The sequence below is a fragment of the Mesoplodon mirus genome (assembly GCF_964341445.2).
Source record: "Mesoplodon mirus genome assembly, chromosome: 8".
NCBI lineage: Eukaryota > Metazoa > Chordata > Mammalia > Artiodactyla > Ziphiidae > Mesoplodon > Mesoplodon mirus.
The window spans coordinates 18741208-18764873 of record NC_138984.1 but is presented as its reverse complement, the minus strand read 5'-3'; the positions used below and the strand labels follow the sequence as shown (position 1 = coordinate 18764873).

The window sequence follows — 23666 nt, the reverse complement described above, 5'->3', positions numbered from 1 at the left end:
CTGCCGGTTCCGCGGCTCGGATCGATGGAGCTGCCTCCCCCACCCCTCTGAGCTTCCTCTCCCTGCTGCTCATTAGCGCCCCGATTAATCAGCCCCCCCTTTCCTCTAGGGGACGAGTACTTCCTCTCCCATGAGGGCTCTCGCTCTCACACGCCTCCCCCCCCCCCAGAGCACAAGCTGCTCACGGTGACCACCCCCACCCTGGGGGCACCCAGGCATCACCTCCTCTCCGCCGGCCACCAGGGGCCCCATCCCTGCCTGTGATAGCAGACCGCGTGCCTGTTTCCCCTCCGCCAGGCGGCCGCCACCCCAGGGCTCCCCTGCCCCTCTGCCAGGCGCCCCCTGCATCCGTTTCCCTAGGACTGCGTTCCTTCCCATTCAAGCGCAGCACCTCTCTGCTCCCTCCAGCACCCCCATGTGGGCTCTTCCTGACCTCCGTTCGCCACCCTCTCACCACATCACACCTCCGCTCCCTGGCCTGTCCACCCAACACGCGCCCCGACCCCTGGCCTGGCAAGGGATTTGGGAAACATGTGGGGAAGCAAAGCGGCCACAGATGTGCAAGTCAGCCAGGGTGCCCTCTGTCCCAGACACACGAGAGACTGAGTTTCGGGGGTGGAGGTGAAGTCGGGGAGAGGGCGGCCAGCATCCCAGAGGGGGCAGGGGTATGGTGGGTGTTAAGTCGGGAGCAAAGCTGTAGGGAAGTCGAGAATCTTGGCGGAGCCACCATTGTCCCCTTGTCTGTCTCGCCTGCCCTTCTCTGCCCTCCCCTCCCCTCCCCTCCCTCATTCAAACAAGTGGCTCTCCCAAGGAGTTTCTGGAAGCCGCTGTGAGTGGGGTAGTGGGGTCAGGTGGTGGCTGGGTGGCTGCACTCAGGAGTCAGGGAGGCCAGGAGGTCGGGGATGGAGTCGGCTGACCCTTCCTGGGGTGCGGTCCAGAAAAGTGGTAGAATGAGCCAAGGACTCCGGGTGCAACCCTCCTCCCCGGGTGGCCTGGGAGTGGGGCCATGCGGGGACCCCACGAATGGCTGGGGTGTAGCAAGAGTTTGGGGCTATCCCGACGAGGTCTCAGGCAGCAGGGACGGGCGATCCCTGTCCCGGGCTGGGGGCTGCCCCCTCCCCTGGCCTGGCTCCTGCCGCCCGTGCCGCCGGTGAAACGCTGTTGACATGTCCTGAATTATTAAGCACGGGGTGGGCTCCGGAGCACATGCTGAGCGGAGCGGCTGGGGCTGCGCGGCGTGGCGGAGCAGCGCTCGCTCCCTCGCTCCCTCGCTCGCTCGCAGGGACACACGCAGGGGCTGACAGCTGTGCCGGTGCTGATAAGGGAAGCCACAAGGAGACGATCGAGGAGAGAGACAAGCGGCGGCAGCGGCAGCGGCAGCGCCAGGGCTGCGGAGCCGCCGGGAGTGGGAGTGACTCCCCCACCTCAGGCCCCCACCCTGTCCCCGTCCTCTTCCCGTTTGCCCTGAGTTTAGAAGAGCAGCCGCTGCCCCCGCCGCTACTCCGGAGGGCACCGGGGGCTGCTGGTCAGGGAGGGACAGGGGCAGGGAGGCTCCGGCCAGTCCCGGCAGCTGGGCACAGATGCCGATCGAGATTGTGTGCAAAATCAAATTTGCAGAGGAGGATGCGAAACCCAAGGAGAAGGAGGCAGGGGATGAGCAGAGCCTCCTGGGGGCCGCGCGGGGGGCAGCAGCCCCCCGGGACCTGGCCACCTTTGCCAGCACCAGCACTCTGCACGGGCTGGGCCGGGCCTGTGGCCCAGGCCCCCATGGACTGCGCAGAACCCTGTGGGCACTGGCCCTACTCACCTCGCTGGCTGCCTTCCTGTACCAGGCGGCCGGCCTGGCCCGGGGCTACCTGACCCGGCCTCACCTGGTGGTACTGGACCCGGCTGCCCCAGCCCCAGTGGCGGGCTTCCCGGCCGTCACCCTCTGCAACATCAACCGTTTCCGGCATTCGGCACTCAGCGACGCGGACATCTTCCACCTGGCCAATCTGACGGGGCTGCCCCCCAAAGACCGGGACGGGCACCGTGCCGCTGGCCTGCGCTACCCAGAGCCCGACATGGTAGACATCCTCAACCGCACTGGCCACCAGCTCGCGGATATGCTCAAGAGCTGCAACTTCAGCGGGCACCACTGCTCCGCCAGCAACTTCTCGGTGGTGAGTCCTGTCAGCCGGCCCGCCCAGCCTGGGGTGGCCAGAGGCTGACGGTGGGGGAGGGAGTGGTGCGCAGGGCATCCTCACCAGGGCTTCCCCTCCTGCCGCTGCCAGAGGCTGGCCTCGTGTCGCCCCCAAGCCTGGTGTTGCCCTCGGGCTCCCCAGCATGAAGCAGTGGACGCTCGTGGGGGCTCACTGTGCGCCACTCCTCTTCGGGCTCTGCCACTGCTGCAGAGCCTAGGTCTGGGGGCCGGGGGTCCTGGAGTGGGCCCGGGGGCCCGGAAGCTGGTCAGCTTGCAGGGGAAGGATGCACCATGCCACAGCCGGACCAAGGGATCCCCGCTTTTCTCTTGTTCTCCTTTTCTTCTGTGGCCACTGGATTCTTCTCCCCACCCAACAAGGGCGATGGGGAGAGGGTATTCTGGGGGCTCCAGCAAAGGAGGGACTCAGGGCTGCCTCTGGGGGAGGTGGCCCGGCCGGCAGGCTGGATAGAGCCGATCTTCGCGTACACTGGGTGCCAGTGTCTCTTATCTGTCTCTGTGTCTCTCACACACACCCTCTTTCACTGACTCCCTCACACATCCCTCTTTCATGCTGCCCCTCCAGCTTCTGCCGCTTTCCAGGCCCTCCCTCTGTTTCTTGGTTCTTGCTGCTCCCTTGCCCGGCTCTGGCTCTTACACTGAGGATCACTCATTCACTCTTAGGTGCATGGCTCACCCTCACTGCTGCCCAGCACACGCGCGCGCGCACACACACACACACACACACACCCCTACCGCATGGGGACATAGTTTCCTGCACACTCTCTCACACACACTCAGTGTCCCTGTCACTACACTCACGTGCACACCTGCACACCCACGCACCCAGGAAGCTGCTCATCCCCGTGCCCACATCCCAGCTCTTACTAAGCTGCTGAGGACAGGGTCACACCGTGGATGCCGTCCCCTCTTATGACACCCCCACCTACCTCAGCCCCTGCTCCCCGTCTCTCACATACGTGCAAACACACACACACTCTCACGAGGAGTGGAGTGGAGTGCAGTGTTGGCTTGGGCTACTCTCCCATGCACACCTCCCACAATCGGGTGTGTGAGGTGTGTGGGGTGTGTGTGTCTTGCATACTGTCTGTCTGTCTGTCGGTGCTCCGTTCACCCATAGTCACAGGCTGTCCATTATTCCTGGTGCAACTCAAGGTTGCTGTCCCCAGTCCACAGTTTATCCCCGGCATTGTGTACGTGTGGTGTGTGGGATGTGTGTTTTCATTCTTATGACCACCGCCCAGTGCATGTGCAAATACATGGCATCGACGTGGTGCCCATCCAGCCCAGCCTCCAACGCCAGCCCGATGGGGACCTTTTCCTTCTCATGGCCCGGTGCCCGCACCCGGGCTCTCATTCACTCACTGCCTCAGTAGCACCAGGAAACATGCTCCACCCGTGTTCCTGCCCCCACCATGCCTGCAGCCTCGGGGTCCTCCTGCCATTGGATGGCGGGAGTTGCGTAGAAATGGAGGAAGGGACGAGAAGGAGGATGTGCTGGGAGAGGAACCGGGGCGGGGAGGGGATGGCGCTGGCCTGTTGTCCAGCTGCACGCCCCTTCGTCCAGGAAAAAATCAACGCTCTCAAAGCGATTGTCCCTAAGGAGCAGTGTGTGAATGTGGCCTTTCGGGTCAGCGGGGTTCCTCTGTGAGACATCGTCACCCCTGAGTTTTGGGGGTGGGGACAGAGCCCATGTCAGCAGGTGCTGTTGGGGCAGAAATCAATGCGGGCTTTGTGTCCCTGAGTGGGAGTTTGTGTCCCAGGCCCCGGTGAGGGGTGGAAGGGCAAGAGGAAGAGTAATGAAGCCTCGGGGGGAGGGGAGGGGAGGAAGAGATGGAGGGGCAAGGAAGCAAGGGGAGGGAGGCAGGGGGTAGCTGCCTGGCCTCCAGGAAAGGAGGAGGTGCCTGGAGGATATGGGAACAGGGAGCCCCCTGATTGAAGCTGGCGAGTCCCTCTGAATCTGGGGATGGCCAGGCAGAGGTGAGGGTGGATATCCCACAGGCCCTTCCGTACCCTGAGGATGGAGAGAAAAGGACAGAAGCTTGTGGGTCTCTGCTCTGGGGCTGCAGCAGGACAATGAGGGGAAGAGGAGCAAAGCAAGACGGGGGGCCAGGGATTCCCCTTGGGCCCACCTGTCCCCTGGGGAACTCCTGTCCCCCCACTCAGCCTAGTCCTCATACCCTTCTGCCCAAACGCCAACCCCCATCTGCTGAGTGGAACTCTCCCTTGGACCTGGCATTCTAAGGCTGAGTCTGCTGCCAGTTTACAAGGGTCTGGGATTATGGTTGGGATGGGATGATCCACGGTAACGGGGAAGATGGGGGTGTATTGTGTGGGCAAGACTGGAGAAGGGGTATGGAGACAAAGACATCAGGGGTCTCTGATGAGGACATGAGGTCCACAATAGACTCCGTGGTGAGAATAGGGAGCCCATGATGGGGATTTGGGATCGATGGAGGGGTGATGGGTGCAGGAATCAGTGGTGGGAACCTGCCAGGGCACGTGGGCTGAGATGGTCAGAGACGACGACGCGCTTTGGGGAAGGTGTTTTCTGTTGCTTTCCCCCATTTCCTCCTTCCCACTCCCCACTCTGCTGTGACCTTTCTTCCGGAATCCAAGTTAATAAATGTCACATTTTCCAGCCTATTTTTACTCCGGGTAATGTGCCCTCCCCCAGTCCCCTCAGCTGCTGCTCCCGCTTCTGTTACCACTGCAGTCGCTCTCACCCCCATGCTCCCTTATATCCCCTCACTGATTCCCAATCAGTCACTCAATCAACACGGAGCTCTGAGCACCTACTATGTGCCAGGCTTGCTGCCAGGTGCTGTGGTGGAGAACAGAGAAGGGGAGCCTTGGTCCCCAGTCCCTCTGTCCTCAAGCAGCCTCCAGTCTTGTGGTGGAGCTGGGATGGGGACACTTAAAAAGCTTAACCAATGGAAGAGTTAACCAGCCATGCAAGCAGTGTCAGGAGGTGCCGGGATTAATTGCCAAACGAGGTACGTGGATAGTAAGAGCCTGGGTTCAGAGAGAGAGGCCATTCTGGGCTGAAGAGGGCTGGGAAGGCTTAACGGACGAAGCAGGCTGGGCAGGCTGGGCGAGGTGTGGAGAGGAGGGGAGAGAGGCGAGAGAGAGGAGTGATGCTCCCACCTCTCCACCCATATGCCCCTCCACCCAGCTCACCCCATCTCTTCTCTTTGCCGCCCCCCTCCCCACCCGGTCTCATACCAACCCACTCCCACCTCCACCACCACGTATATGTTCTCTCTCTTCCTCCTCAATTCCTACCGCCATCCGCTCGCCCAGCCCAGCGCGCCAAGCCCCATCTATACTTTCCCCCCTGCGGCTGCTCTCAGCCTGACCACTTACTAGAAGGCAGAAATCACTCTTTCTTCCTAGGCTTCGTTTCTTCAGCTGTAAAATGCGGCTCTAAATTCCAGTGTCTCCTCTCAGCTGGGGACTGTACGGTGGAGTGGACAAGTGTGTGGGTTCTGGAGCCAGACGGTCTGGATTCAAACCTTGGCTGGGTGGCCTTGGAGAAGTTAGCTTCCGTGAGCCTCAGTTTCTGTATTCGTGATATAGAATATTAGAACCTAAAAAAATTCGGGTGGTTGTGAGGATTAAAAGAGATGGCTGTAAAGGGCGTAGCACACTGCCTGGCACACACATCATGTGCACTCAGAGGGTCAGCTGTTAGAAATGCCACCACCCCAACTCCTGGCTCTCTTTAACCTGACTGTTCCCAGCACCACCTGCTGTTTTCCAACCTATGTGCTGGCATCTTCGCTAGTCTCCATCACCTAGCCTTCCTCCTCTCTTGACCCTCAAGCCTCCGCCCCCCACTCTATTATAGCATCCCCATGCTTCCCAACCCTCCCCAGCATTCAGGCATGCGTGTGCATGTGTATTAGTGCATACACTTGAGATCCGTGCTGTCCCACAGAACACTCTGCGATGACGGAAATGTCCTGCATCTGCGCTGTCCAATGTGGTCGTCACTAGCCACACCGGCCAGTGAGCATCTGCAGTGTGATTAGTGTGACAGAGAGAATGAATGTTCTATTCAAACAGCCGAGTGTGGCCAGTAGCCGCCATATCAGACAGTGCTGCTCTAGGTGGTCCTGGGGACGTGGTTCAGCCTTCCAGGTTGGGCAGGGCTAGGCTTTCCAACTGGCATCAAAGGATATAAAGTGATGGTGGTGGGCTGTGATCAGAAGTCCGGCCATCTACTCTCTGGGCTGAGGTCCCAGGTTGAGCTGAGGATGGGGCCTGTGTCTGGGGACATCAAGGTGTCTGGAAACACCACGTGAACAGATATACCTTTCTTCCCAGGTGCAGGACGTGACCTTGGTCTTTTCCATTCTATTGTCTGGAAAATTGAGGCATGGGGAAGGTAGAGGATCCATGAGGAGGCAGGGGGAGGGCCAGCCCCTCTGTGGGGTCCTCCGGGGTCCAGGCAGCCCCTGGAGGGACAGCTGACCATAGACCTGTGGGCGCTTCCCTGTTTCTATCCCCTCTCGGGCTCTCAGCCTTCCCTCCCCGCCTCCCAACCCTCCTTCCCCACACGCTGGTGACTGCCGTGACTATTAATCACTCGCCCTGTTCTCTTCCTCTCTACTAATCAGGCACAATTAGACAAGGCCTCTTCCAGCTGGGCAGTCCTCCTCCCTGCCCTCTTCCCTCCTCTCCCAGCCCTACCCCAGCTCAGTCGGGACGGCTCTGAGGCAGAGGGAGCTGCGTGCCAGCACTCCATCACTCTCTGGCTCCCCCAGCCCACAATTCCAGGCTCCTCCGCCATCCCCTGCCTTCTATCCAAGCTTCCTCCTGAGCCCGCCCCTTCCCTGGTGTGGTCAGGCCGGTACTGACAGTCTCTGCACCCACTCCTTGATTGTGGGAGGGGCTACTCCACAAACCTCCCAACTCCAGGCCTTCGCCACTGGCGCCGAGGGCCTGAGGGCTGCCCCTTGCCCCCCCACCCCGTGACTCAGGAAGGGAGAGGATTCCCACTGAGGCCTCTCATCTACCGGATGAGCTTACCTCTGACCCTCACTCCCACCCCAGCCCTCCGTGCCCTCCGGCCCCACCTTCTCCTGAGGCATGAACCTTGAGAACATTTAGTTCAACATCTAGTTCAGGAATGGCCCTGCCTTCGGGAGCCAGGCAGATCAGGTCAGAGAAGGCACACAGTAGGGAAGGGTGGGGTATGAGGAGAAGTGAAGGTCACTTACCCTTGAAGGGAGCAGCTGTTTCTCAGCCCCAGCTAACTGTTGCCCTGTGGTCAGGGATGCCTGGTGTTAGGGGGTCTTCCAATTTGTCCCGAGAAGCCCCGAGTCTTGATTATTTTAATTAAAAATTTCCTGAGTAAAAAAATATTCAGAGGGCTATCTACAACTCCGACTGCAGGACCCAGCGTGCCTGCCCTCCCCACCGCCTGCCCCACTGCTGGCTCCTGCCCCTCAGGCCCTCCTGGAGGGGGCGCTCTCAGCCTGGCTGCCTCCCATTGGCCGGTGGAGGTGCTGGAGGGGGATTTGAGCCCAGCAACCAGCGGCAGGGACTGTTACTGTTACCCGGGGCTGGCCTGCAAGGGTTGCAAGGGCAACGGGGAATGCCAGGAGGGACGTGCCCCACCTGGCCCCGCTCTGCAGCCCTGTGGCCTCTTCATTAATCAGGAATCAGCCCCGAGCTGGGCTCATTATCAGCTCAGCTTCTCGTGGCACTGCCGGAAGATGCTGATTAGCATTTGAAGAAATGGCCCCCGCGTTTCCCTCCTGTCCTCCGTCTTTCTACCCGTGCTCCTTCCTGGACCCCCACCCCGGCCCTTCTGCTTCTCGGGAGGAATCTGCTCCCTCTCGCGGCTGGTGGCAGGGCTGCCTCTGCCAAGCCCAGGCCAGGGACAGAAAGGACCAGGACCAGGGGGCAGGGAGGCAGGAGCACCCCAAGGAGTACTCGGAGAGCAGAGCTTCGGGACTACTCAGGCTGAGGTCACCGGGCGGAGGAGGGGGAGTGAATGCGGGGTGGAGACTCAGGGTGGTGGGGAGAGATGGACAGCCTCCCCGGAGGAGGGATGAGAGGGCAGCCTCAGGCTGTGAGTGTTATCAGTGTTTCCCTGTCCTTCTCCTGGCAATGCCACCTCCTTGGAGCAGCTGGGCAGAGGGGGTGGGGACAGCCAGAACCGTGGACAGGAGGCCTGAGGGTTTTGGGTTTTTGTTTTTTTGTAAATCCTGGTGGAGGCTTAGGGTCTTGGAGCCATCCCACATGAATGGGGGTGGGAAGGCAGGAGGAGGAGAGACCCCGTGGGTGGAGATAAGAGGCTTCAGAGTGCTGTGTGTTTTCCAGAAGAGGGAGGGGGTATCTGCAATTCTTCCCTGGCTCTCAGGCCCCGAGGCCGGGGCTGGCAGCGCTGAAATTCCAACTCCCCCCCGCAAATGTTCACCATGCCCTTGGGACACCCATTTTGAGTCAGAGGGGGAACAGTTCCAGAAAGACAGGCATAGGCAGCAGCAACAGAGTTCAGAGAGGAGCCACGGGATGATTAAGGGGAAATGGAGGATTGATTTAGGAGGAAAGATTAAAGGAGCTAAATCCGTGGCGCTTGGCTCGGCGGTGACTAAGCGTGGACAGGATAATAGCTTTACAAATGTGTGAAAGGTGTAAATACCAAACGGGGGGGAGGGGAGGCGGCTCGGCGGGCCAGGAGAGCGGGGCTGGGGGGCTGAGGAGGCCCCCGGAAGGGCCGGGGGCCCTTGGGCGACTGCCCGGTAGGGCTGGCTCCTCTCCAGTAGGGGTGCAGGGGGAGCAAACGGGGTGTCGGGGAGCCCCGGGTTCCAAGCAGGGGTTCCATTTCGGGGCCGCAGCTTCGCCGGCCTGTGCTGACCTCCACGTCCCACTCCCGCCCCGCTGAGGATCTGAGGCCGCGGGTTCAAATCCCATCCGAGTCCCTCTGCGCCCCTCGGCACCGGGCCTTTCCCTCTGCATCCATCGCTGGGGCCCGGGCCTCTGCCCCGCCTTGCCGGCTCGCGCCCCTCGCTCCTCCCCGGCCGCGGAGCGCGGCGGGAGGCGGTGTCTCCCTCCGCGGTGGAAGCCTTTGGCGCGGCTGTGCGCGGAGGTCACTTTGCCGAGGAGCCGGGAGCCGGAGGAATGCAAATGAGGCAAACCCCGGGAGGAGAGCGGAGGAGCCCGGAGCAGACAGGAGGGAGGGCGCCCGGGCGCCGCGATGGATGCCTGCCCCGCGGGAGGGAGGAGGGGGGCGGCGAGGAGCACGAGGCGGTGGGTGCGGCCTTCTGGGTGCGGCTGGGCCCAGCCTGGAGGCTCGGGCGCACCCACCCACCTCCTCCATCTCCTTCACCTCCTCGGTCTCGGTTCCTGAACTCCCGCCAGGACGCTGATGCGATCCACTGTGTAGGCAACCTCTTAACGAATAACTTTGCATCGAGGGCTGGAACGTCAGGGAAGGACTTCGTTACAAATTTAAAATATTCCCGTCTGCAAAACTGACTTTCTAGGGTTTAAGGCCTATGCGGCCGCTACCTGGGAACAGGTTTGGCTGTTTACCTGCGTCCTGGAGGCCCCGCTCTCTCCTCTCCAGTGGAGACGCGGCTCTCCCTGAGATCACCGTGTTCTTCCACGGCCCCAAGGGCTCCGGGCTCCCAGCTCCAGCTCGGCCTCAGCCTGGAGTCATACGGCCTTGACTGTCTCCTACTTCTCCACTACCGACCACGTATTTACATTTGCTCAAACGTCGTGCCCATTTCCTCCTAGACTCACAAGCACTTGTACCTTGGAGAAGAAGTCGCCTTGAAGAGCACCTGGGTGGCTGGGGGCTGGGGGGATGCTGCGTTGACCCTGTGGGGGAGGGCAGGCGCACTAGGACCGGGGGTGGGGTGGGGGTATTCTCCCTGTGTCTGACTGTGGTGTGATCGGATGCCCTTCCTGGGTGGATGAGTGCACTTGCTCTGGGAAGCTTTATACTCTCCAACCCAAGTCGAATTCCTGTTCCACTCTCAGGGGACTTGGATTTGCCTATCCCTGGGATTGTTGGTTTTGTGTGCTTTGTTCACCACTGCTGTATACCTGGCTCCCAGCCTAGGTGCTCAATAAACACCTTTGGAATGAATGAATGCCTCTGGGGCCAGACAACCAACTCCCTCAGGGCAGAGACCAGTGATTTTGTTCTCCGAATCATCCCCAGCAGCAAGCACAGTACCTGGCATATTGTACAGGCTCAAGGAACAGTGTTGGACAAGTAAGTGTGATGTGAACACCCACTGTTTCTTTTTTTTTTTTTTAATAAATTTATTGAGTTATTTATTTATTTTTGGCTGCATCGGGTCTTCGTTGCTGAGCGCGGGCTTTCTCTAGTTGCGGCGAAGGGAACTACTCTTTGTTGCAGTGTGCGGGCCTCTCAATGCAGTGGCTTCTCTTGTTGTGGAGCGCGGGCTCTAGGCACGCGGGCTCAGTAGTTGTGGCACGCAGGCTCAGTAGTTGTGGTGCACAGGCTTAGTTGCTCCGCGGCATGTGGGATCTTCCTGGACCAGAGCTCAAACCCGTGTCCCCTGCACTGGCAGGCGGATTCCCAACCACTGCGCCACCAGGGAAGTCCCCACCCACCATTTCTTGAGCACCTCCTATTCACTGGGGCTGTGCCAGGTATGTTTCAGCACACAGTGGCTGTGAAGCGCAGAGTCCAGTGCCAGATCGCCTGGTCCCCTCCTCTGCCACGTCATGTGACTCTGGCCAGCTCCTTACTCTCTCTGGACTTCCACTGTCTTGTCTGTAAAATGGAGATGTTTAGAAACCTCCAGTAGAGGGTTTTTTTTTTTTGAGCATTAAGGAGTTAATTTATATAAAAGGCTTAGGACTGTGCTTGACACAGAGTAAGCACTGAATAAATGTTAATTGTGGCTATTATCTGTGTACATTATCTCTTTCCTCATAACACCTCTGACGATGCCTATTATTATTCCTATTTTACAGATGAAAAATGGCGGGTCAGAGAGGTTAAATGACTGAACCCGAATCCCACAGACAGTAAGGGCAGGGCTGCAGGCCTGTACCCTCCTCTGATAGGAGAGCCAGATCTCAGACCCTGGGGGGTTTGCTCTGACAGAATTCCATCCTCTCCCACAATTGCTGAGAGAGCGTTTACCAAGGTGCCTGATGCTCTGTGAGAATGGGCCCAGTGGGGAGCCAAGATCAAATGGCTGCACCATCTTGGCAAGAAGATTCCCTAAATGGGCTCCCCTGCTTTCTTTTTTCTTTTTTAAATGTTGAGCCTTCTTTTAATTTATTTATTCTTATTTTTGGCTGTGTTGGGTCTTCGTTTCTGTGCGAGGGCTTTCTCTAGTTGTGGCAAGCGGGGGCCACTCTTCATCATGGTGCACGGGCCTCTCACTGTCGTGGCCTCTCGTTGCGGAGCACAGGCTCCAGACGCGCAGGCTCAGTAGTTGTGGCTCACGGGCCTAGTTGCTCCGCGGCATGTGGGATCTTCCCAGACTAGGGCTCGAACCCGTGTCCCCTGCATTAGCAGGCAGACTCTCAACCACTGCGCCACCAGGGAAGCCCTCCCCTGCTTTCTTGAGCACCTTGCACACATCCCTCTGGACTTATCTCTGATCCTCACTGCTAACCTTCGGAGGAGGAATTACCATTCCCCCTTTTACTGATAAGTAAACTGAGGCTCAGAGAGGTTATATTGCCACTCAAGGTTGTTTGTCCAAGGCTGGCGGCAGAGCCAGGATTTGAACCCTATTCTGTCAGGCTCCAAATTGTGCACCCGTTTTTCCATGTTATGAAGCTTAGGTGGATCCTTTTCCAGCACCATATTCAATGGTCGATCTCTGCCCCAGTTTGGGCCTTACTGGTCTCCACAACACTCTTATTACTAATACTGAGGCCTCATGTATATGATTTTACCTTGCAAATGCATTTCACCTACTTCATTTCTTTTGAGACTTATAACCAACCTGTGAAATAAGTCGAGCAGGAATTTCTATCCCCACTTGACGGACGAGGAAACTGAGGACCAAAGAAGTAAAAAAATCACTTTACCAACCAAGGTTACACAGCTGTCACTGGTGGCGCCAGAGCTGGGATCAGGGTCTACTGACCCCCAGGGGGGTGATGGAGGTTAGTGGAGAATGCTGGGGCCCAGTGGGGGGCAGGGGACTGGGTTCAGGTTCTGAATGTGCCCTCTTTTTTCTGTATGCCCTTGGATATGTCCCTTGCCATCTCTAGGCTTCCGATTTGACCTTTGTACAATGAGGGTTTGGACTGAGTTACCTCCCAGTTCTGACCAGCGCAGACACCCCAGGCATTCTGAGTTGGTACTATCTTCCCTGGCAAGGAGAGAGGAGGAGAAGGCTTTGAACCTGGTTGCTTGGGCCACCCCTGAGTGAAGCTGGGGCCCGAGGGCCATCTGACTTGGGATGCTAGCCACAGTCCAGGGCAGATGAAGATGTACCCGCCTCCATTGGCCCACTCTGGACCCCAGGGCACTGCAGGATTAAGGGGAGTTCGTTCCAGGGGCCTAAGTGAGAGGCATGGGGCTGGATCACATCAGGAGAGGGCTGACGGAATTTGGAGGGATAAAGCTGCCATGGAAAAGAGTGCTGGGGGGAGGTGCCAAGGCCTTGGCAGAGGCAGGGTGCCCAGAAGGCGCTGGAGATAAAGCCCAGGCTGCAGATTAAGGCTGGGATTAGCCCAGCCTTGGCTGTTCCTGGCTGCTTCTTATCTCCTGGAGGCCCGGAGGAGCCCTCTCCCCCACCGCTCTGAGCCCTGGCCCTGCTAATTGCCTGTTAACCCTGTGGGCTCCGTGACTGCGGGGAGGATGAGGGGGTGGGGAGGGGTGGGTAAGAATGCGAGGAAATGGGAGCTGTGGACAGATGGAACTTAAGGGACTGAGAAAGAAGCCACTGCTCAGAGGAGCAAGCTCTGGACGGATCTCTCCGACCCTGATCCTTGTCTAGGGCAGACCTGGAGGGGAGGGCAGGGAGAAGGAGGGAAGGGCGCCTGGGGAGAGGTTCCTGGCTTGGGGAGGTGGCTTTAGACCCAGGGAAAAGTCAAGAGGAGGAATACAAGAGCCAGTGGCTGGACACCTAGACTAGAGAATAGACAGAAAAGGAAACAGTATAGAGATGCAGCGGGCAAAAGAACAGAGAGGCTGGGGGGCAGCCAGGCCAATGGGAGAAAGACGAGGCCAGGGGGATGGACAGGCTGACAGAGGGCAAGGGACAGAGACACAGGCCAGATGGATAACTGATCAGATGCTGAGGACAGACAGGCCAGGAGGATGGAGAAAGACCTGAGAGAGAGAAAGATCAGGCGACCTAGGCTAGGGAGATGGACAGACCCAGGGCAGGGACCAGGCCAGCACTGAAGGGGAGGTGGCCCGAGAGGGACAGGCAGAGGGCTGGCAGGAAGGCAGCTGGCCCAAGGGTCTGCCTGCAGCATGGACATAGACCTGTCTAGAACCCGTCCAGCATAGGTCTGGAGGGGTTCAGCCCAGGGCCAGGGGGATGGACCTAGGAGTGAAGGCAGAGAGCAAGGGAGGGCCGAGAAGAGGGAGAGCCAGACGGAAGAAAAAGGTGGGCTCTGAGATGGGGACAGGGCTCAGAGGCTGAGGCTGCTGGGGGTGGGATCTGGAAATAGCCCCTTGGCTCGTCAGGGCACATCCTGGCCCAGGAGCTGCCCCTTTCCGTGGCTGGACTCTGGACCCTCAACTCCTGTCCACACACCCTCCTCTGGGGCCATTCGGGAGAGAGCAGTGGACAGCCAGTGGGACCCTGTGGCAGAGCGGCCGTGCCGTCTCCATGGAAGAGGTTGTGGGCTGTGCTGCTACCAGAGTTCTGCCACTTAGGAGCTGGCGGCTCCACCCGCTGCTGCCTGCCTGGCCCAGGGACCGTCTCCAGGGCAATGCTCTGCTCTGCCCTGCAGTCGGGCCTGACCCGGGCTGTGCAGGTGTCCTGGCCCTGCCAGTCTGGCCTGTCCACTCCCTGCAGAGCTTTGTCCATCAGCAGACCCAGAGTTCTTCCAACCATCTATCTCCCTTTGTCACCCCCACTCTGCACAGTTGCCTCAAGGGCAGGCGTACCAGGTAGCCACCACCATCTGAAGCCACTGGAGCCCAAGCCTTCCCAGTTGGCTTTGCCCTGCACAGGGAGAGAGGCTCAGTGTCATGTAGCCTGTGTCTGTGTCTGTGTGGTGGAGGTATCGAGTAGGGAGGCTGCCCCAGCCCCACCCAGGTTCAGGAGGCTACCAGACTCATTCATTCACTGAACACCTACCAGGTGTTTTATAAGCACTAACTCTGCTTTGGCATCAGGCTCAGTTCTGCTCGAATCTCTGCTGTCATTTACTTGCTGTGTGCCCTTAGCCAAGTCATTCTCCCTCTCTGAGCTTCCTCAACATGAAAGGGGGGCTACAATGCTTACCTCATGTGGTTTTCTTGGAGGCTCAAAGGAGAAAATAGATCAAAAGTACAGGACCCAGTACAAAGTGGGAATGTTTGGTAATGTTCACTTTGCATTCCTTCCCTCGACCTCACTCCTCCTTCTGCAAATTGCACTGGGCTCTGGGGATACCAAGATGATGAAACGGGGCTCCCAGCCTCAGGGAGTCCATGGTCCCATGGGAGAGACCATGACAGTGCCCAGCGGTCAGGGTCAGCTGCTGCACACTGGGGGGCACGAGTGAGCAGCTCACTACTGGGATTCCCCCATGCAGCCCATGCCTTGTTTAGCCTCCCAACTGGAGCACACACTGAAAAATGGCTGCAGCAGCAAGAGCTGATTCCAGCATCTTCTTGACCCAAAGTAGGAAGGGGATGAGTGCTTTGAGATTTGGGGCAAATACTTACATATTCCCCCCATCTGCCTTTCCCCCACCACTGAGGACACAGGGATCTTGCCCCCAGCCCCCTTCAGGGCTCTCCTCCCTCCAGTGACATGTAAAAGCACAGGTCTAGAGTCAGGCTGTCTCGCTGGACTCTTGCCCCTTCGACTAGGGCCTTTCTACTCACGGTGCGGTCTGCAGACCAGCAGGTTGTTAGAAATGCAGAATTTCAGTCTTGCTGCCCAACACACGTTTACTGAATCAGAATCTGCATTTTAGCAAGATCCCCAGGTGCTTTGTGTGCACATTAAAGTTTGAGAAGCACGGATCTTGGAGACCTTGGCAAATCAGCCAACCTCTTGGAGCCTCAGTTTCCTCATCTGTAGGATGTAGGGTCATTGTGAGATTCGATTGGAAAGAGCATATTAAGCATTTAGTGTAGTGCCTGGGGCAGAGCGGATGCTCTGGGACTGTCAGTGATGCCTACTCCTGCCCCCAGATGGACACACAACAGGGAGCTGCGGCAGGGGTGATACAACGTCAAGGCCTGGAAGCTGGCGAGGGTGCAGAAGGAGCGGGGGAGGGACAGGTGAGGAATTGAATTGAGAGGCAGCAGATATGGAGAAGAGAGTAAGGAAGGTGTAGAGGAGTGGAGTGCAAGGGAAGGAGGGAGGGAAGAAAACGGGTCGAGCGTTGAGACTCCGGCCTCATTTCAGCTGGATGGGGCTGAAGCAGGAGCCGGGGCTTGGGGTGGTGTAGGCTTGGGTTGGGGGAGTTGCCAGCAATGGAGGACTGTGGGAACACCTTGAGTCTTGCATCTCAATGAGTTCCACCTCTCCCCCTAAGCTGTGTGACCTTGGGCAAGTCACATCACCTCTCTGAGCTCTGGTTTCCTCATCTGTATTAATCAGGCTAATTAAACCTACCGGATACCAGAGTGGCTGACGAGATGCAATGGGGTGGCAGATGTTGCCATGTTTTGTAAACTGTACAGTTCTTGTCATTTGCGTGCTTTTGTTTTGGGAATCTGAGGCAGGGTGTTTAGGTGATGGAAGAACTGTCTTGAGAGGGGAGAATCAGCAGGGCGATTAACCTAGGGGGATGGGGATGGGAGACAAAGCTGCCCCACAACGAGGGCACCCCCAGGCCCCCAGTTCTTAGAACTCCTCGCTCCTACTGCCCTCCACCCAGCCCTCTCCCTTCCACAGACTCCCTCTGGAGCTAGGCATTTAGGAATCTTTTCCCTTACACTGCCCCATGCCTTTTCTCCCAGCTCTCACCAGAGTGAAAATGTTCCCAAGGACAGAGGCCGGGGGGGGGGGGGGGGGGGGGGGGGGAGTGATTGAGTGCGCTGACCTCCTTACCCCTGGGGAAGGTGCCGCCTGTGATGGGTTTGACCTGGGGGCTGGTCTCTGTGGGGTGAGCCTGGCAGGGGGAGCTCCCATCTGCCTCTCCCTCCACCTCCTCCCCACCCCAGCTGCTTGCAACGCCCATCGGCAGCTCTGTCCCCGCCAGCGCCTCGGCTTCCATCTCCGGGGCTCCAGCGCCATCTGGTGTCCACATGGGAGGACTCTCTGCAGAGGAAAAGGGAGATTGGCGGCTGCGCGGGTGGAACCGCGTATTAAAGTATCCCTTGTGCCCCGCCCTGGGCCAGGTGCTGGACTCATTGCCCCTGAGCAGCATGAATTCTAGTGGGGGGAAGATGAGCAATGAACACGGAGGCAAACAGATTAGCAAGGTCATCTCAGGTCTTGATGAGGACTTTGAGCAAACCAACAAATGTGTTTGATGAGGGGAGGCTGACCCTGGGAGCGTGTGTGTGGGATATGAGTGTGCATCTGAGGAAGGGACACTTAACCTCAGGCTTAAAAGATGAGCAGCTAGCCATGCCAACTGGGGGAAGGGGAACGTTCCAGGAGAGGGAACTGCGTGAACAAAGGCCTGGGGAGGGAAGTCGCTCCGAAAGTTTGCATGTGTCTCAGAGATCTGGGAGTGGAAAGGCAGGAGACAGAGGCAGAGGTTACCTCATGTGGAGACTTTCAGGCAAGGGAAGGAATTGGGCTTTCTTCTCTGGGAAATGGGAAGCCATTGGTGGACTTCAAGTTGGCAAGTGACTTGACTGGATCTCCTCAGTTTAGAATGAGCACTCTGGCTACTGTGTAGTGAATGGCTTGGAGGGAGAGGCAAAGACCGACAAAGCACACCACTTAGGAGTCTGCCGCCGTGGCGGGGTCGGGGGGAGGTGATGCTGAAAGGGGGATATGAGATGGAAGGAGAGTAGATGAATTCTAAATAGATATTGCCTGGGACAGCAGCTGGATTGTATGCCTGGTCACCCCTGTCCCATATCCCAACAACCAACCTACAGGGAGAGGGAGATTTCAGGGATTCTGACTTGAGAAACTAGATAGATAGTGGGGCCCTTTACTCATAAGAGAAGAATGGGTCGGGGACAGGATTTGGGAAGACATCAAGAGTTCTGCTAATTTTTAAAAATTTATTTATTTATTTATTTATTTATTTATTTTGGCTGCGTTGGGTCTTCGTTGCTGCATGTGGGCTTTCTCTAATGGAGGTGAGCGGGGGCTGCTGTTCGTTGCGGTGCACGGGCTTCTCATTGCGGTGGCTTCTCTTGTCGCGGAGCACGGTCTCTAGGCACACGGGCTTCAGTAGTTGTGGCACGCGGGCTCAGCAGTTGTGGCTCGCGGGCTCTAGAGCACAGGCTCAGTAGCCGTGGTCCATGGGCTTAGTTGCTCCGCAGCATGTGGGATCTTCCCGGACCAGGGCTCGAATCTGTGTCCACTGCATTGGCAGGAGGATTCTTAACCACTGTGCCACAAGGGAAGTCCAAGAGTTCCGTTATTGATATGTTAAGCTGGAGGTGCCTTTTAATCATCTAAGAGAGGATGTCAGTAGAAAAGATGGAGCTCAAGGGAGGCTGGGCTGTCGGTTGGTTGCTGGGATATGGGACAGGGGTGACCAGGCAGGTCTGGTGGCCATCACAGGGGACAGGGAACCCTAAGCCTAAGGCATTGTCTTTCATCTCCCCCCTCCACACCCCTGCCCCTCCCGCTCCTGTCTCTTATCCCCAGGTCTATACTCGCTATGGGAAGTGTTATACCTTCAACGCGGATGCACAGAGCTCACTGGCCAGCCGGGTGGGGGGCATGGGCAGTGGCCTGGAGATCATGCTGGACATCCAGCAGGAGGAGTACCTGCCCATCTGGAGAGAGACAAGTACGCAGGCGGGAAAGGGACAGGGGCTCCGGCCTGGGTCCTCTGCCTGGGATGGGTTTCCAAAGGTGCCCCTCTCTACTGTGCAGACGAGACATCGTTTGAGGCAGGCATCCGAGTGCAAATCCACAGCCAGGAGGAGCCACCCTACATCCACCAGCTGGGCTTCGGCGTTTCCCCAGGCTTCCAGACCTTTGTGTCCTGCCAGGAGCAGCGGGTGAGCACCTCCAGCTGGGTCCTGGGTCAGGCACGGGGCCGGGCCTTTGGGCTCAGAGGGGATGCTGACCAGATCTGCCCCCCAGAAGCTCACATCCCACCAGCCCTCCCATGGACTTTACTGGGGCTGTGGGCGCCGGAGGGCCGGGTGGGACATCTGTGCGTGACCCCGTCATGCCCCACCTCTGCAGCTGACCTATCTGCCCCAGCCCTGGGGCAACTGCCGAGCGGCGAGTGGGCTCAGGGAGCCTGAGCTTCAAGGCTACTCGGCCTACAGTGTGTCTGCCTGCCGGCTGCGCTGTGAAAAGGAGGCCGTGCTTCAGCGCTGCCACTGCCGGATGGTGCACATGCCAGGTGGGCACCCCACCCCCTGCCAGCCCTCTGTGTCACCCTGCCAGGCTCCAGAGCCCCCAAGGGCAGAACACTGCTCATGTGCAGGGGGGCAGGTGCATGTGTATGACAACATGTGTGCATATCTCTGCCCACGTGAGTGTACATGGTATGTGTTCGGGATTTTATGCATGTTTTCACGTATGCATATGGGATGCATACATGCATGTTTGTGTGCCTGTTAATATGTATTTATGCGTACATGTACTTGTGCATATCTGTACTTTTGTACTTGAGGTTGTGTGCATGTGCTTGAACACGTGCATGCAAATGCATGTGCATGTGTGTGCAAGCACGCATGGATTTACATGCATATGTGCACGCGTACATCTCCATGCTTCTATGCACGGGCATGTATAAATTCATGTGCGCACATTTATGTGTGTGCGTGCATGTGTGTGCCCACATTCGGGAATATGGGAGGGGAGAGTGGATGGAACTATAGACTCCAGGAATAATCTTCTCTCCTTTCAGGCAATGAGACCATCTGCCCGCCCAATATCTACATCGAGTGTGCTGACCACACCCTGGGTCCGTGCTGCCTTCTCCCCTCCCCGCCTCTCCGGCCCCCTCCTCCTCTTCGTCTCTCTGTGCACCCTGGTCCTCACTGCCTTGGCTCCCCGCCTCCCAGTCTCTTCCTGGTTTTTTTTCTCCTGGGGGTTGAGCCTTATCCCGTACCTCCAGGGCTCTGAGGACCTTTGCAGTTGTGGTGGAGGCAGCAGGGTGGGGGGTTGCAGAGAACCGGAACCGAGAGCGAAGGGCGGGGCTTCTCATCTTGGTTCAGCCAATGAGCTTGCCTCTCTGGGAAAGTGAAATGACTTCTCCCTTGGTATGAGGAAAGATGTATCGCTGGCTATCGGTGTGGGTAAGGCCACCCCATCTGTCCATAGGTCTCGCCTGATCCACACTTCATTCATTCATTCATTTATTCATTCTACAGATGTTTACAGCCTGCACTGGTGCCAGAGGTAAAAGTGGGAACAAGAGCCCCGCTCTTGTGGCGCCTACTGCCTGGCGGGGCTGTGGATGGGCATCACAACACAGCGTGTGAATCCTTGTGTAGGGGAACCTCAGCGATCCTACAGGGCCCCAGCAAGGGCATGCAGCCTCACCTGGGCAGGCAGGGAGGATTCCCAGAGGGAGTGACATATGAGCTGAGACTAGAAGGGTGTGGAAGAGTCAGCCAGGTGAAAAGGGGGGACGTGTTCTAGGCAACGGGAACAGCTCGTGCTAAAGACCTGTGGCCAGAGAGAGCGTGTGTGTCTGGAGCCCTGAAAGGTCAGTGTGGCTGGAGGTCCGAGAACAAAGGAGGGCTTGGAAAGAGCAGAGGAGGCTCTGGGAAGCCAACACTGGCTTAAGGCAAGGCAAGAATGTCTTCTGATTTTAGGAAGGGGGTGAGGATGGATAAGCGGGGAGGAAGACTAGGAACAGGGTGACTGGTCAGGAGAGCATGGCGGTAATCCAGATGCTGGGGGCGGCTTTGAGGTGCTGGGGCAGTAGAATCCCACCTTCGCTGTCCCACACACCAACTACATCCGCCAAAGGGGTGACTGAAGCGTGTTTAATGAAGGAACAGGTGTAAGTGGGGATAAGGGAACCACAAGGGGTGGTGAGAGTCCACAGAACTAAGGAGCCTTTCTTGCCCCCGCGCCTGAAGGGGCAAAGGAAGGGGTTGCTACTGGCACCCAGAGAGGGACCTGTGGCTGTCTGAGATGGACAGGAGCCGGGAGCCAGGACCACAAGAGGAAAGACGCAGCCTCTGCCAACCTAAGCCCTGCAGTGAGGAAGCCAGGGAAGAAATACACTGGCATCTCTCCCCTCCTTGCCCTGTGATCCTGACGGGGCCTCCCATTGGCCAAACCCAACCCAAAGCCATAGGACAGGGAGTCTAGGTGATGCATTTGGCAGGGATCAGCATCCTGGGACAGAGCTAGGTGGGGAGAGTGGAGAGTGGATCTGAAGGGGCGAACAGAGAAAACCCAGCATACTGAGCATAATAACCCTGCCCATTTGTTCTTCTGTCCATCCATCCATCCATCCGTGTATCCACTCATCCATCTACTCATCCACAGGCACATGTGAAAACATGCATACCTCCCACTCATCCCAGCATCCTGTCCAAGCCCGTCACGTGTCTGAGGCCTCATGTGGTTGATTAGCTCTGGTGGATGGCCCGTGCCCTCCGAGCCATGAGGACCTCTCTGTCCCAGGGGGCTGGGCAGCAGAGGGATGAGCCTACAGGAGTGTGCTGGGGGTTCTGCCTCCGCCCACTTTCTGGGATGGTCTGAAGCTGGTCCAGGAAGGGACTCCCAGCCAGTCTCCTCCAGGCAGTGCCAGTGCTGGCCAGACCAGGCCCTCAGTGTGGGTGTGCCTGCCTCAGCACAGTCCCTAAGCTTCCTCCCTGCAGCTGGTGGGCCTCTGGGCCATCCCACCCCGCACGGCAGCTGGTGTCTCTGTGTTGCAGATTCCCTGGGTGGGGGCTCCGAAGGCCCGTGTTTCTGCCCTACCCCCTGCAACCTGACCCGCTATGGGAAAGAAATCTCCATGGTCAGGATCCCCAACAGGGGCTCAGCCCGGTACCTGGCAAGAAAATACAACCGCAACGAGACCTACATACGGTATGTATGTGTGTGTGTGTGTGTGTGCGTGTGTGCGTTCGTGAGTGTGTGTCCGTGTGTGGTCGAGACCACCCTCAACAGGCCTGGTGCATGGTGGAGGCTGGGAGTGGGCCTCATCTTTGTTAATAGTCTCCTGCCGGGAATGCCTTTCACGATCTTTTTCTTCTAGCTAACCCCTACCCATCCTCCAAGTCACATTCTGTGTCTCCACCTCCAGGGGAGCCCTTCTTAGTCCAAACACCTTTCATCTGCACTCCCACAGCACCCTGTACATACCTCTGTCGTTGCATTTACCCACTGTTTTGTGTTTGCATGTGTGTTTGCGTGTCTTTCTCCCGCAGCAACCCGGAGCCGTTAAATGCATGTCCAGTGAATGCTGTGCTGAGGGAGAGGAACTGGAAGGGATGGGGGAGGAGCCAGGTGGCCCACAGGAGGGGTCCCACTGAGCCTTGGGCCTGGAACCCTGCAGCCAATCTACCAATGCTCAGCATCCTCTGAGTGCCAAGCCCAGCGCTGGCTCCTATGGGGACAGAGATGATGATAACACAAAACTCATGCCAGTTTGTGGATGGGGCCATGTTTGAAGGTGTGGTACTGATTCTTAGGCCCCAGGAGAGATGAATGTGCATAGGGGAAGTAGGGGAGGCATGAGCTGGGCCTCTGAGCACCCCGGGTTTGGGTCCGTGAGAAGAGGAGAGAGGGGAGGCATCCCAGTTAGAGATCTGTGGGCTGATGTCAAGACCAGCCTGAGCAGCAGGGAGGCTGTGTGGAAAGCAGCAGACAGAAAAGCGGTTTGGATAAGAAGGTACAGTGCAGCTGATCATGGGCAGTCTTGAAGGTCTGGAAGAGGAATTCTGGAGTAGACTGTCAAGCAATAGGGAGGCACTGAAGGTTCTAGAGAGGTCTGGGGATGAGGCAAAGTGAATACTATTTGCTGCTTTAGAGAAGGCGGGGGCGGGGGGGGGGCGGGGGCCGGAATCTTGCTGGCCCAGGAGTTTTGTTTTATTCTTCCAGGCCCTTTGCTAGCCCTCAAAAGATGAAGCTGACAGGCATCTGGGCCCGTCTCCCCTCACAGCTTTTGGGAGCTTCTTGGCACAGGGGGGCCTCAGATCCGGATCTGCTGGGCCTGGGATGTCCCGCCAGCCGTCTTGTCAGGAGGACGGCCCCTTAGGGATACCCTGCTTCCTGTCTCTGCAGGGAGAACTTCCTGGTCCTAGATGTCTTTTTTGAAGCCCTGACATCCGAGGCCATGGAGCAACGAGCAGCCTACGGCCTGTCAGCCCTGCTGGGTGAGCCCCGGCCCCGATTCCACGGGGGTGGACCGGACCAGCCTGCCCCCCCTGACCCTGCTCTCGTGCTCCCCAGGGGACCTCGGGGGACAGATGGGCTTATTCATCGGAGCCAGTGTCCTCACGCTGCTGGAGATCCTAGACTACATCTACGAGGCAAGGGATGGGGCCCTGGTGGGGGCCACCCAGATGGGGAGGGGCGGGGAGGGGGAGGGGCTGGGGGAAAGCAGAGGGGCAGTGCAGGCTTCCTGGTGGAGCTGGACTGGCTGGGGGTCAAGCTCAGGGTTATTTACCAGCGTCCCCTGACTGGTGGGAAGGCCCCAGCGCGCTGAGAAGTCAGGAGAGGGGGATGGGTGAGGAGGACTGGGGCGTCCTAGTGGGGGTTTGCTGGGCCAGCAAGTCCTATGAGGTGGGCCTGGTGAGGCCCATCCTTCTCCTCTAGCGAGTTTCCTGAGCCCACTGCTATCCCCCCTCCCCGAACCCCCAGGTGTCCTGGGACCGACTGAGGCGGGTGTGCCGTCGTCCCAAGACCCCCCTCCGGACGGCCACTGGGGGCATCTCCACTTTGGGGCTTCAGGAACTGAAGGAGCAGGTGAGGGTGAGCGCTGTAGAGTATGCAGCCAGCGTCCTCTCCCAGGACTGAATCCCCCCATAACTTCTGAACTAGCCTGCGGGAGGGGGTTCCTGGGCTCCCCTGAGGCCTCTGCCCCAGGGGACAGGGCAAGGCTGGCTGTGTGAGGCCTGGGGGTACCACGTGAGCTCTCCCTGTCCCACCCCCCCTTCGCCTCGCAGAGTCCCTGCCCAAGCCAGGGCCACGCTGAAGGCGGAGGCACCGGCGGCCTGCTCCCAAACCACCACCCCCGGGGAGGCCTCTTTGAAGACTTCGCTTGCTAG

General features: G+C 58.3%; 1 protein-coding gene across 2 annotated transcripts; it reads left to right on the top strand.

The window, feature by feature from the left end:
- Nucleotides 1-1580: 1580 nt before the first annotated feature.
- Nucleotides 1581-23666, top strand: ASIC4 (acid sensing ion channel subunit family member 4; the record flags this gene model as incomplete). Of its 2 annotated transcripts, XM_082631133.1 has the most annotated exons (10): nt 1581-2162; nt 18118-18262; nt 18349-18476; nt 18667-18829; nt 19340-19396; nt 21330-21483; nt 22681-22772; nt 22849-22928; nt 23260-23364; nt 23565-23666. In XM_082631133.1, the coding sequence occupies 10 exons, from the start codon at nt 1581-1583 to the stop codon at nt 23664-23666; spliced, it is 1608 nt and encodes a 535-aa protein (XP_082487259.1). The 2 variants fall into 2 exon arrangements, with proteins under 2 accessions (XP_082487259.1, XP_082487260.1); XM_082631134.1 differs by lacking the exon at nt 19340-19396.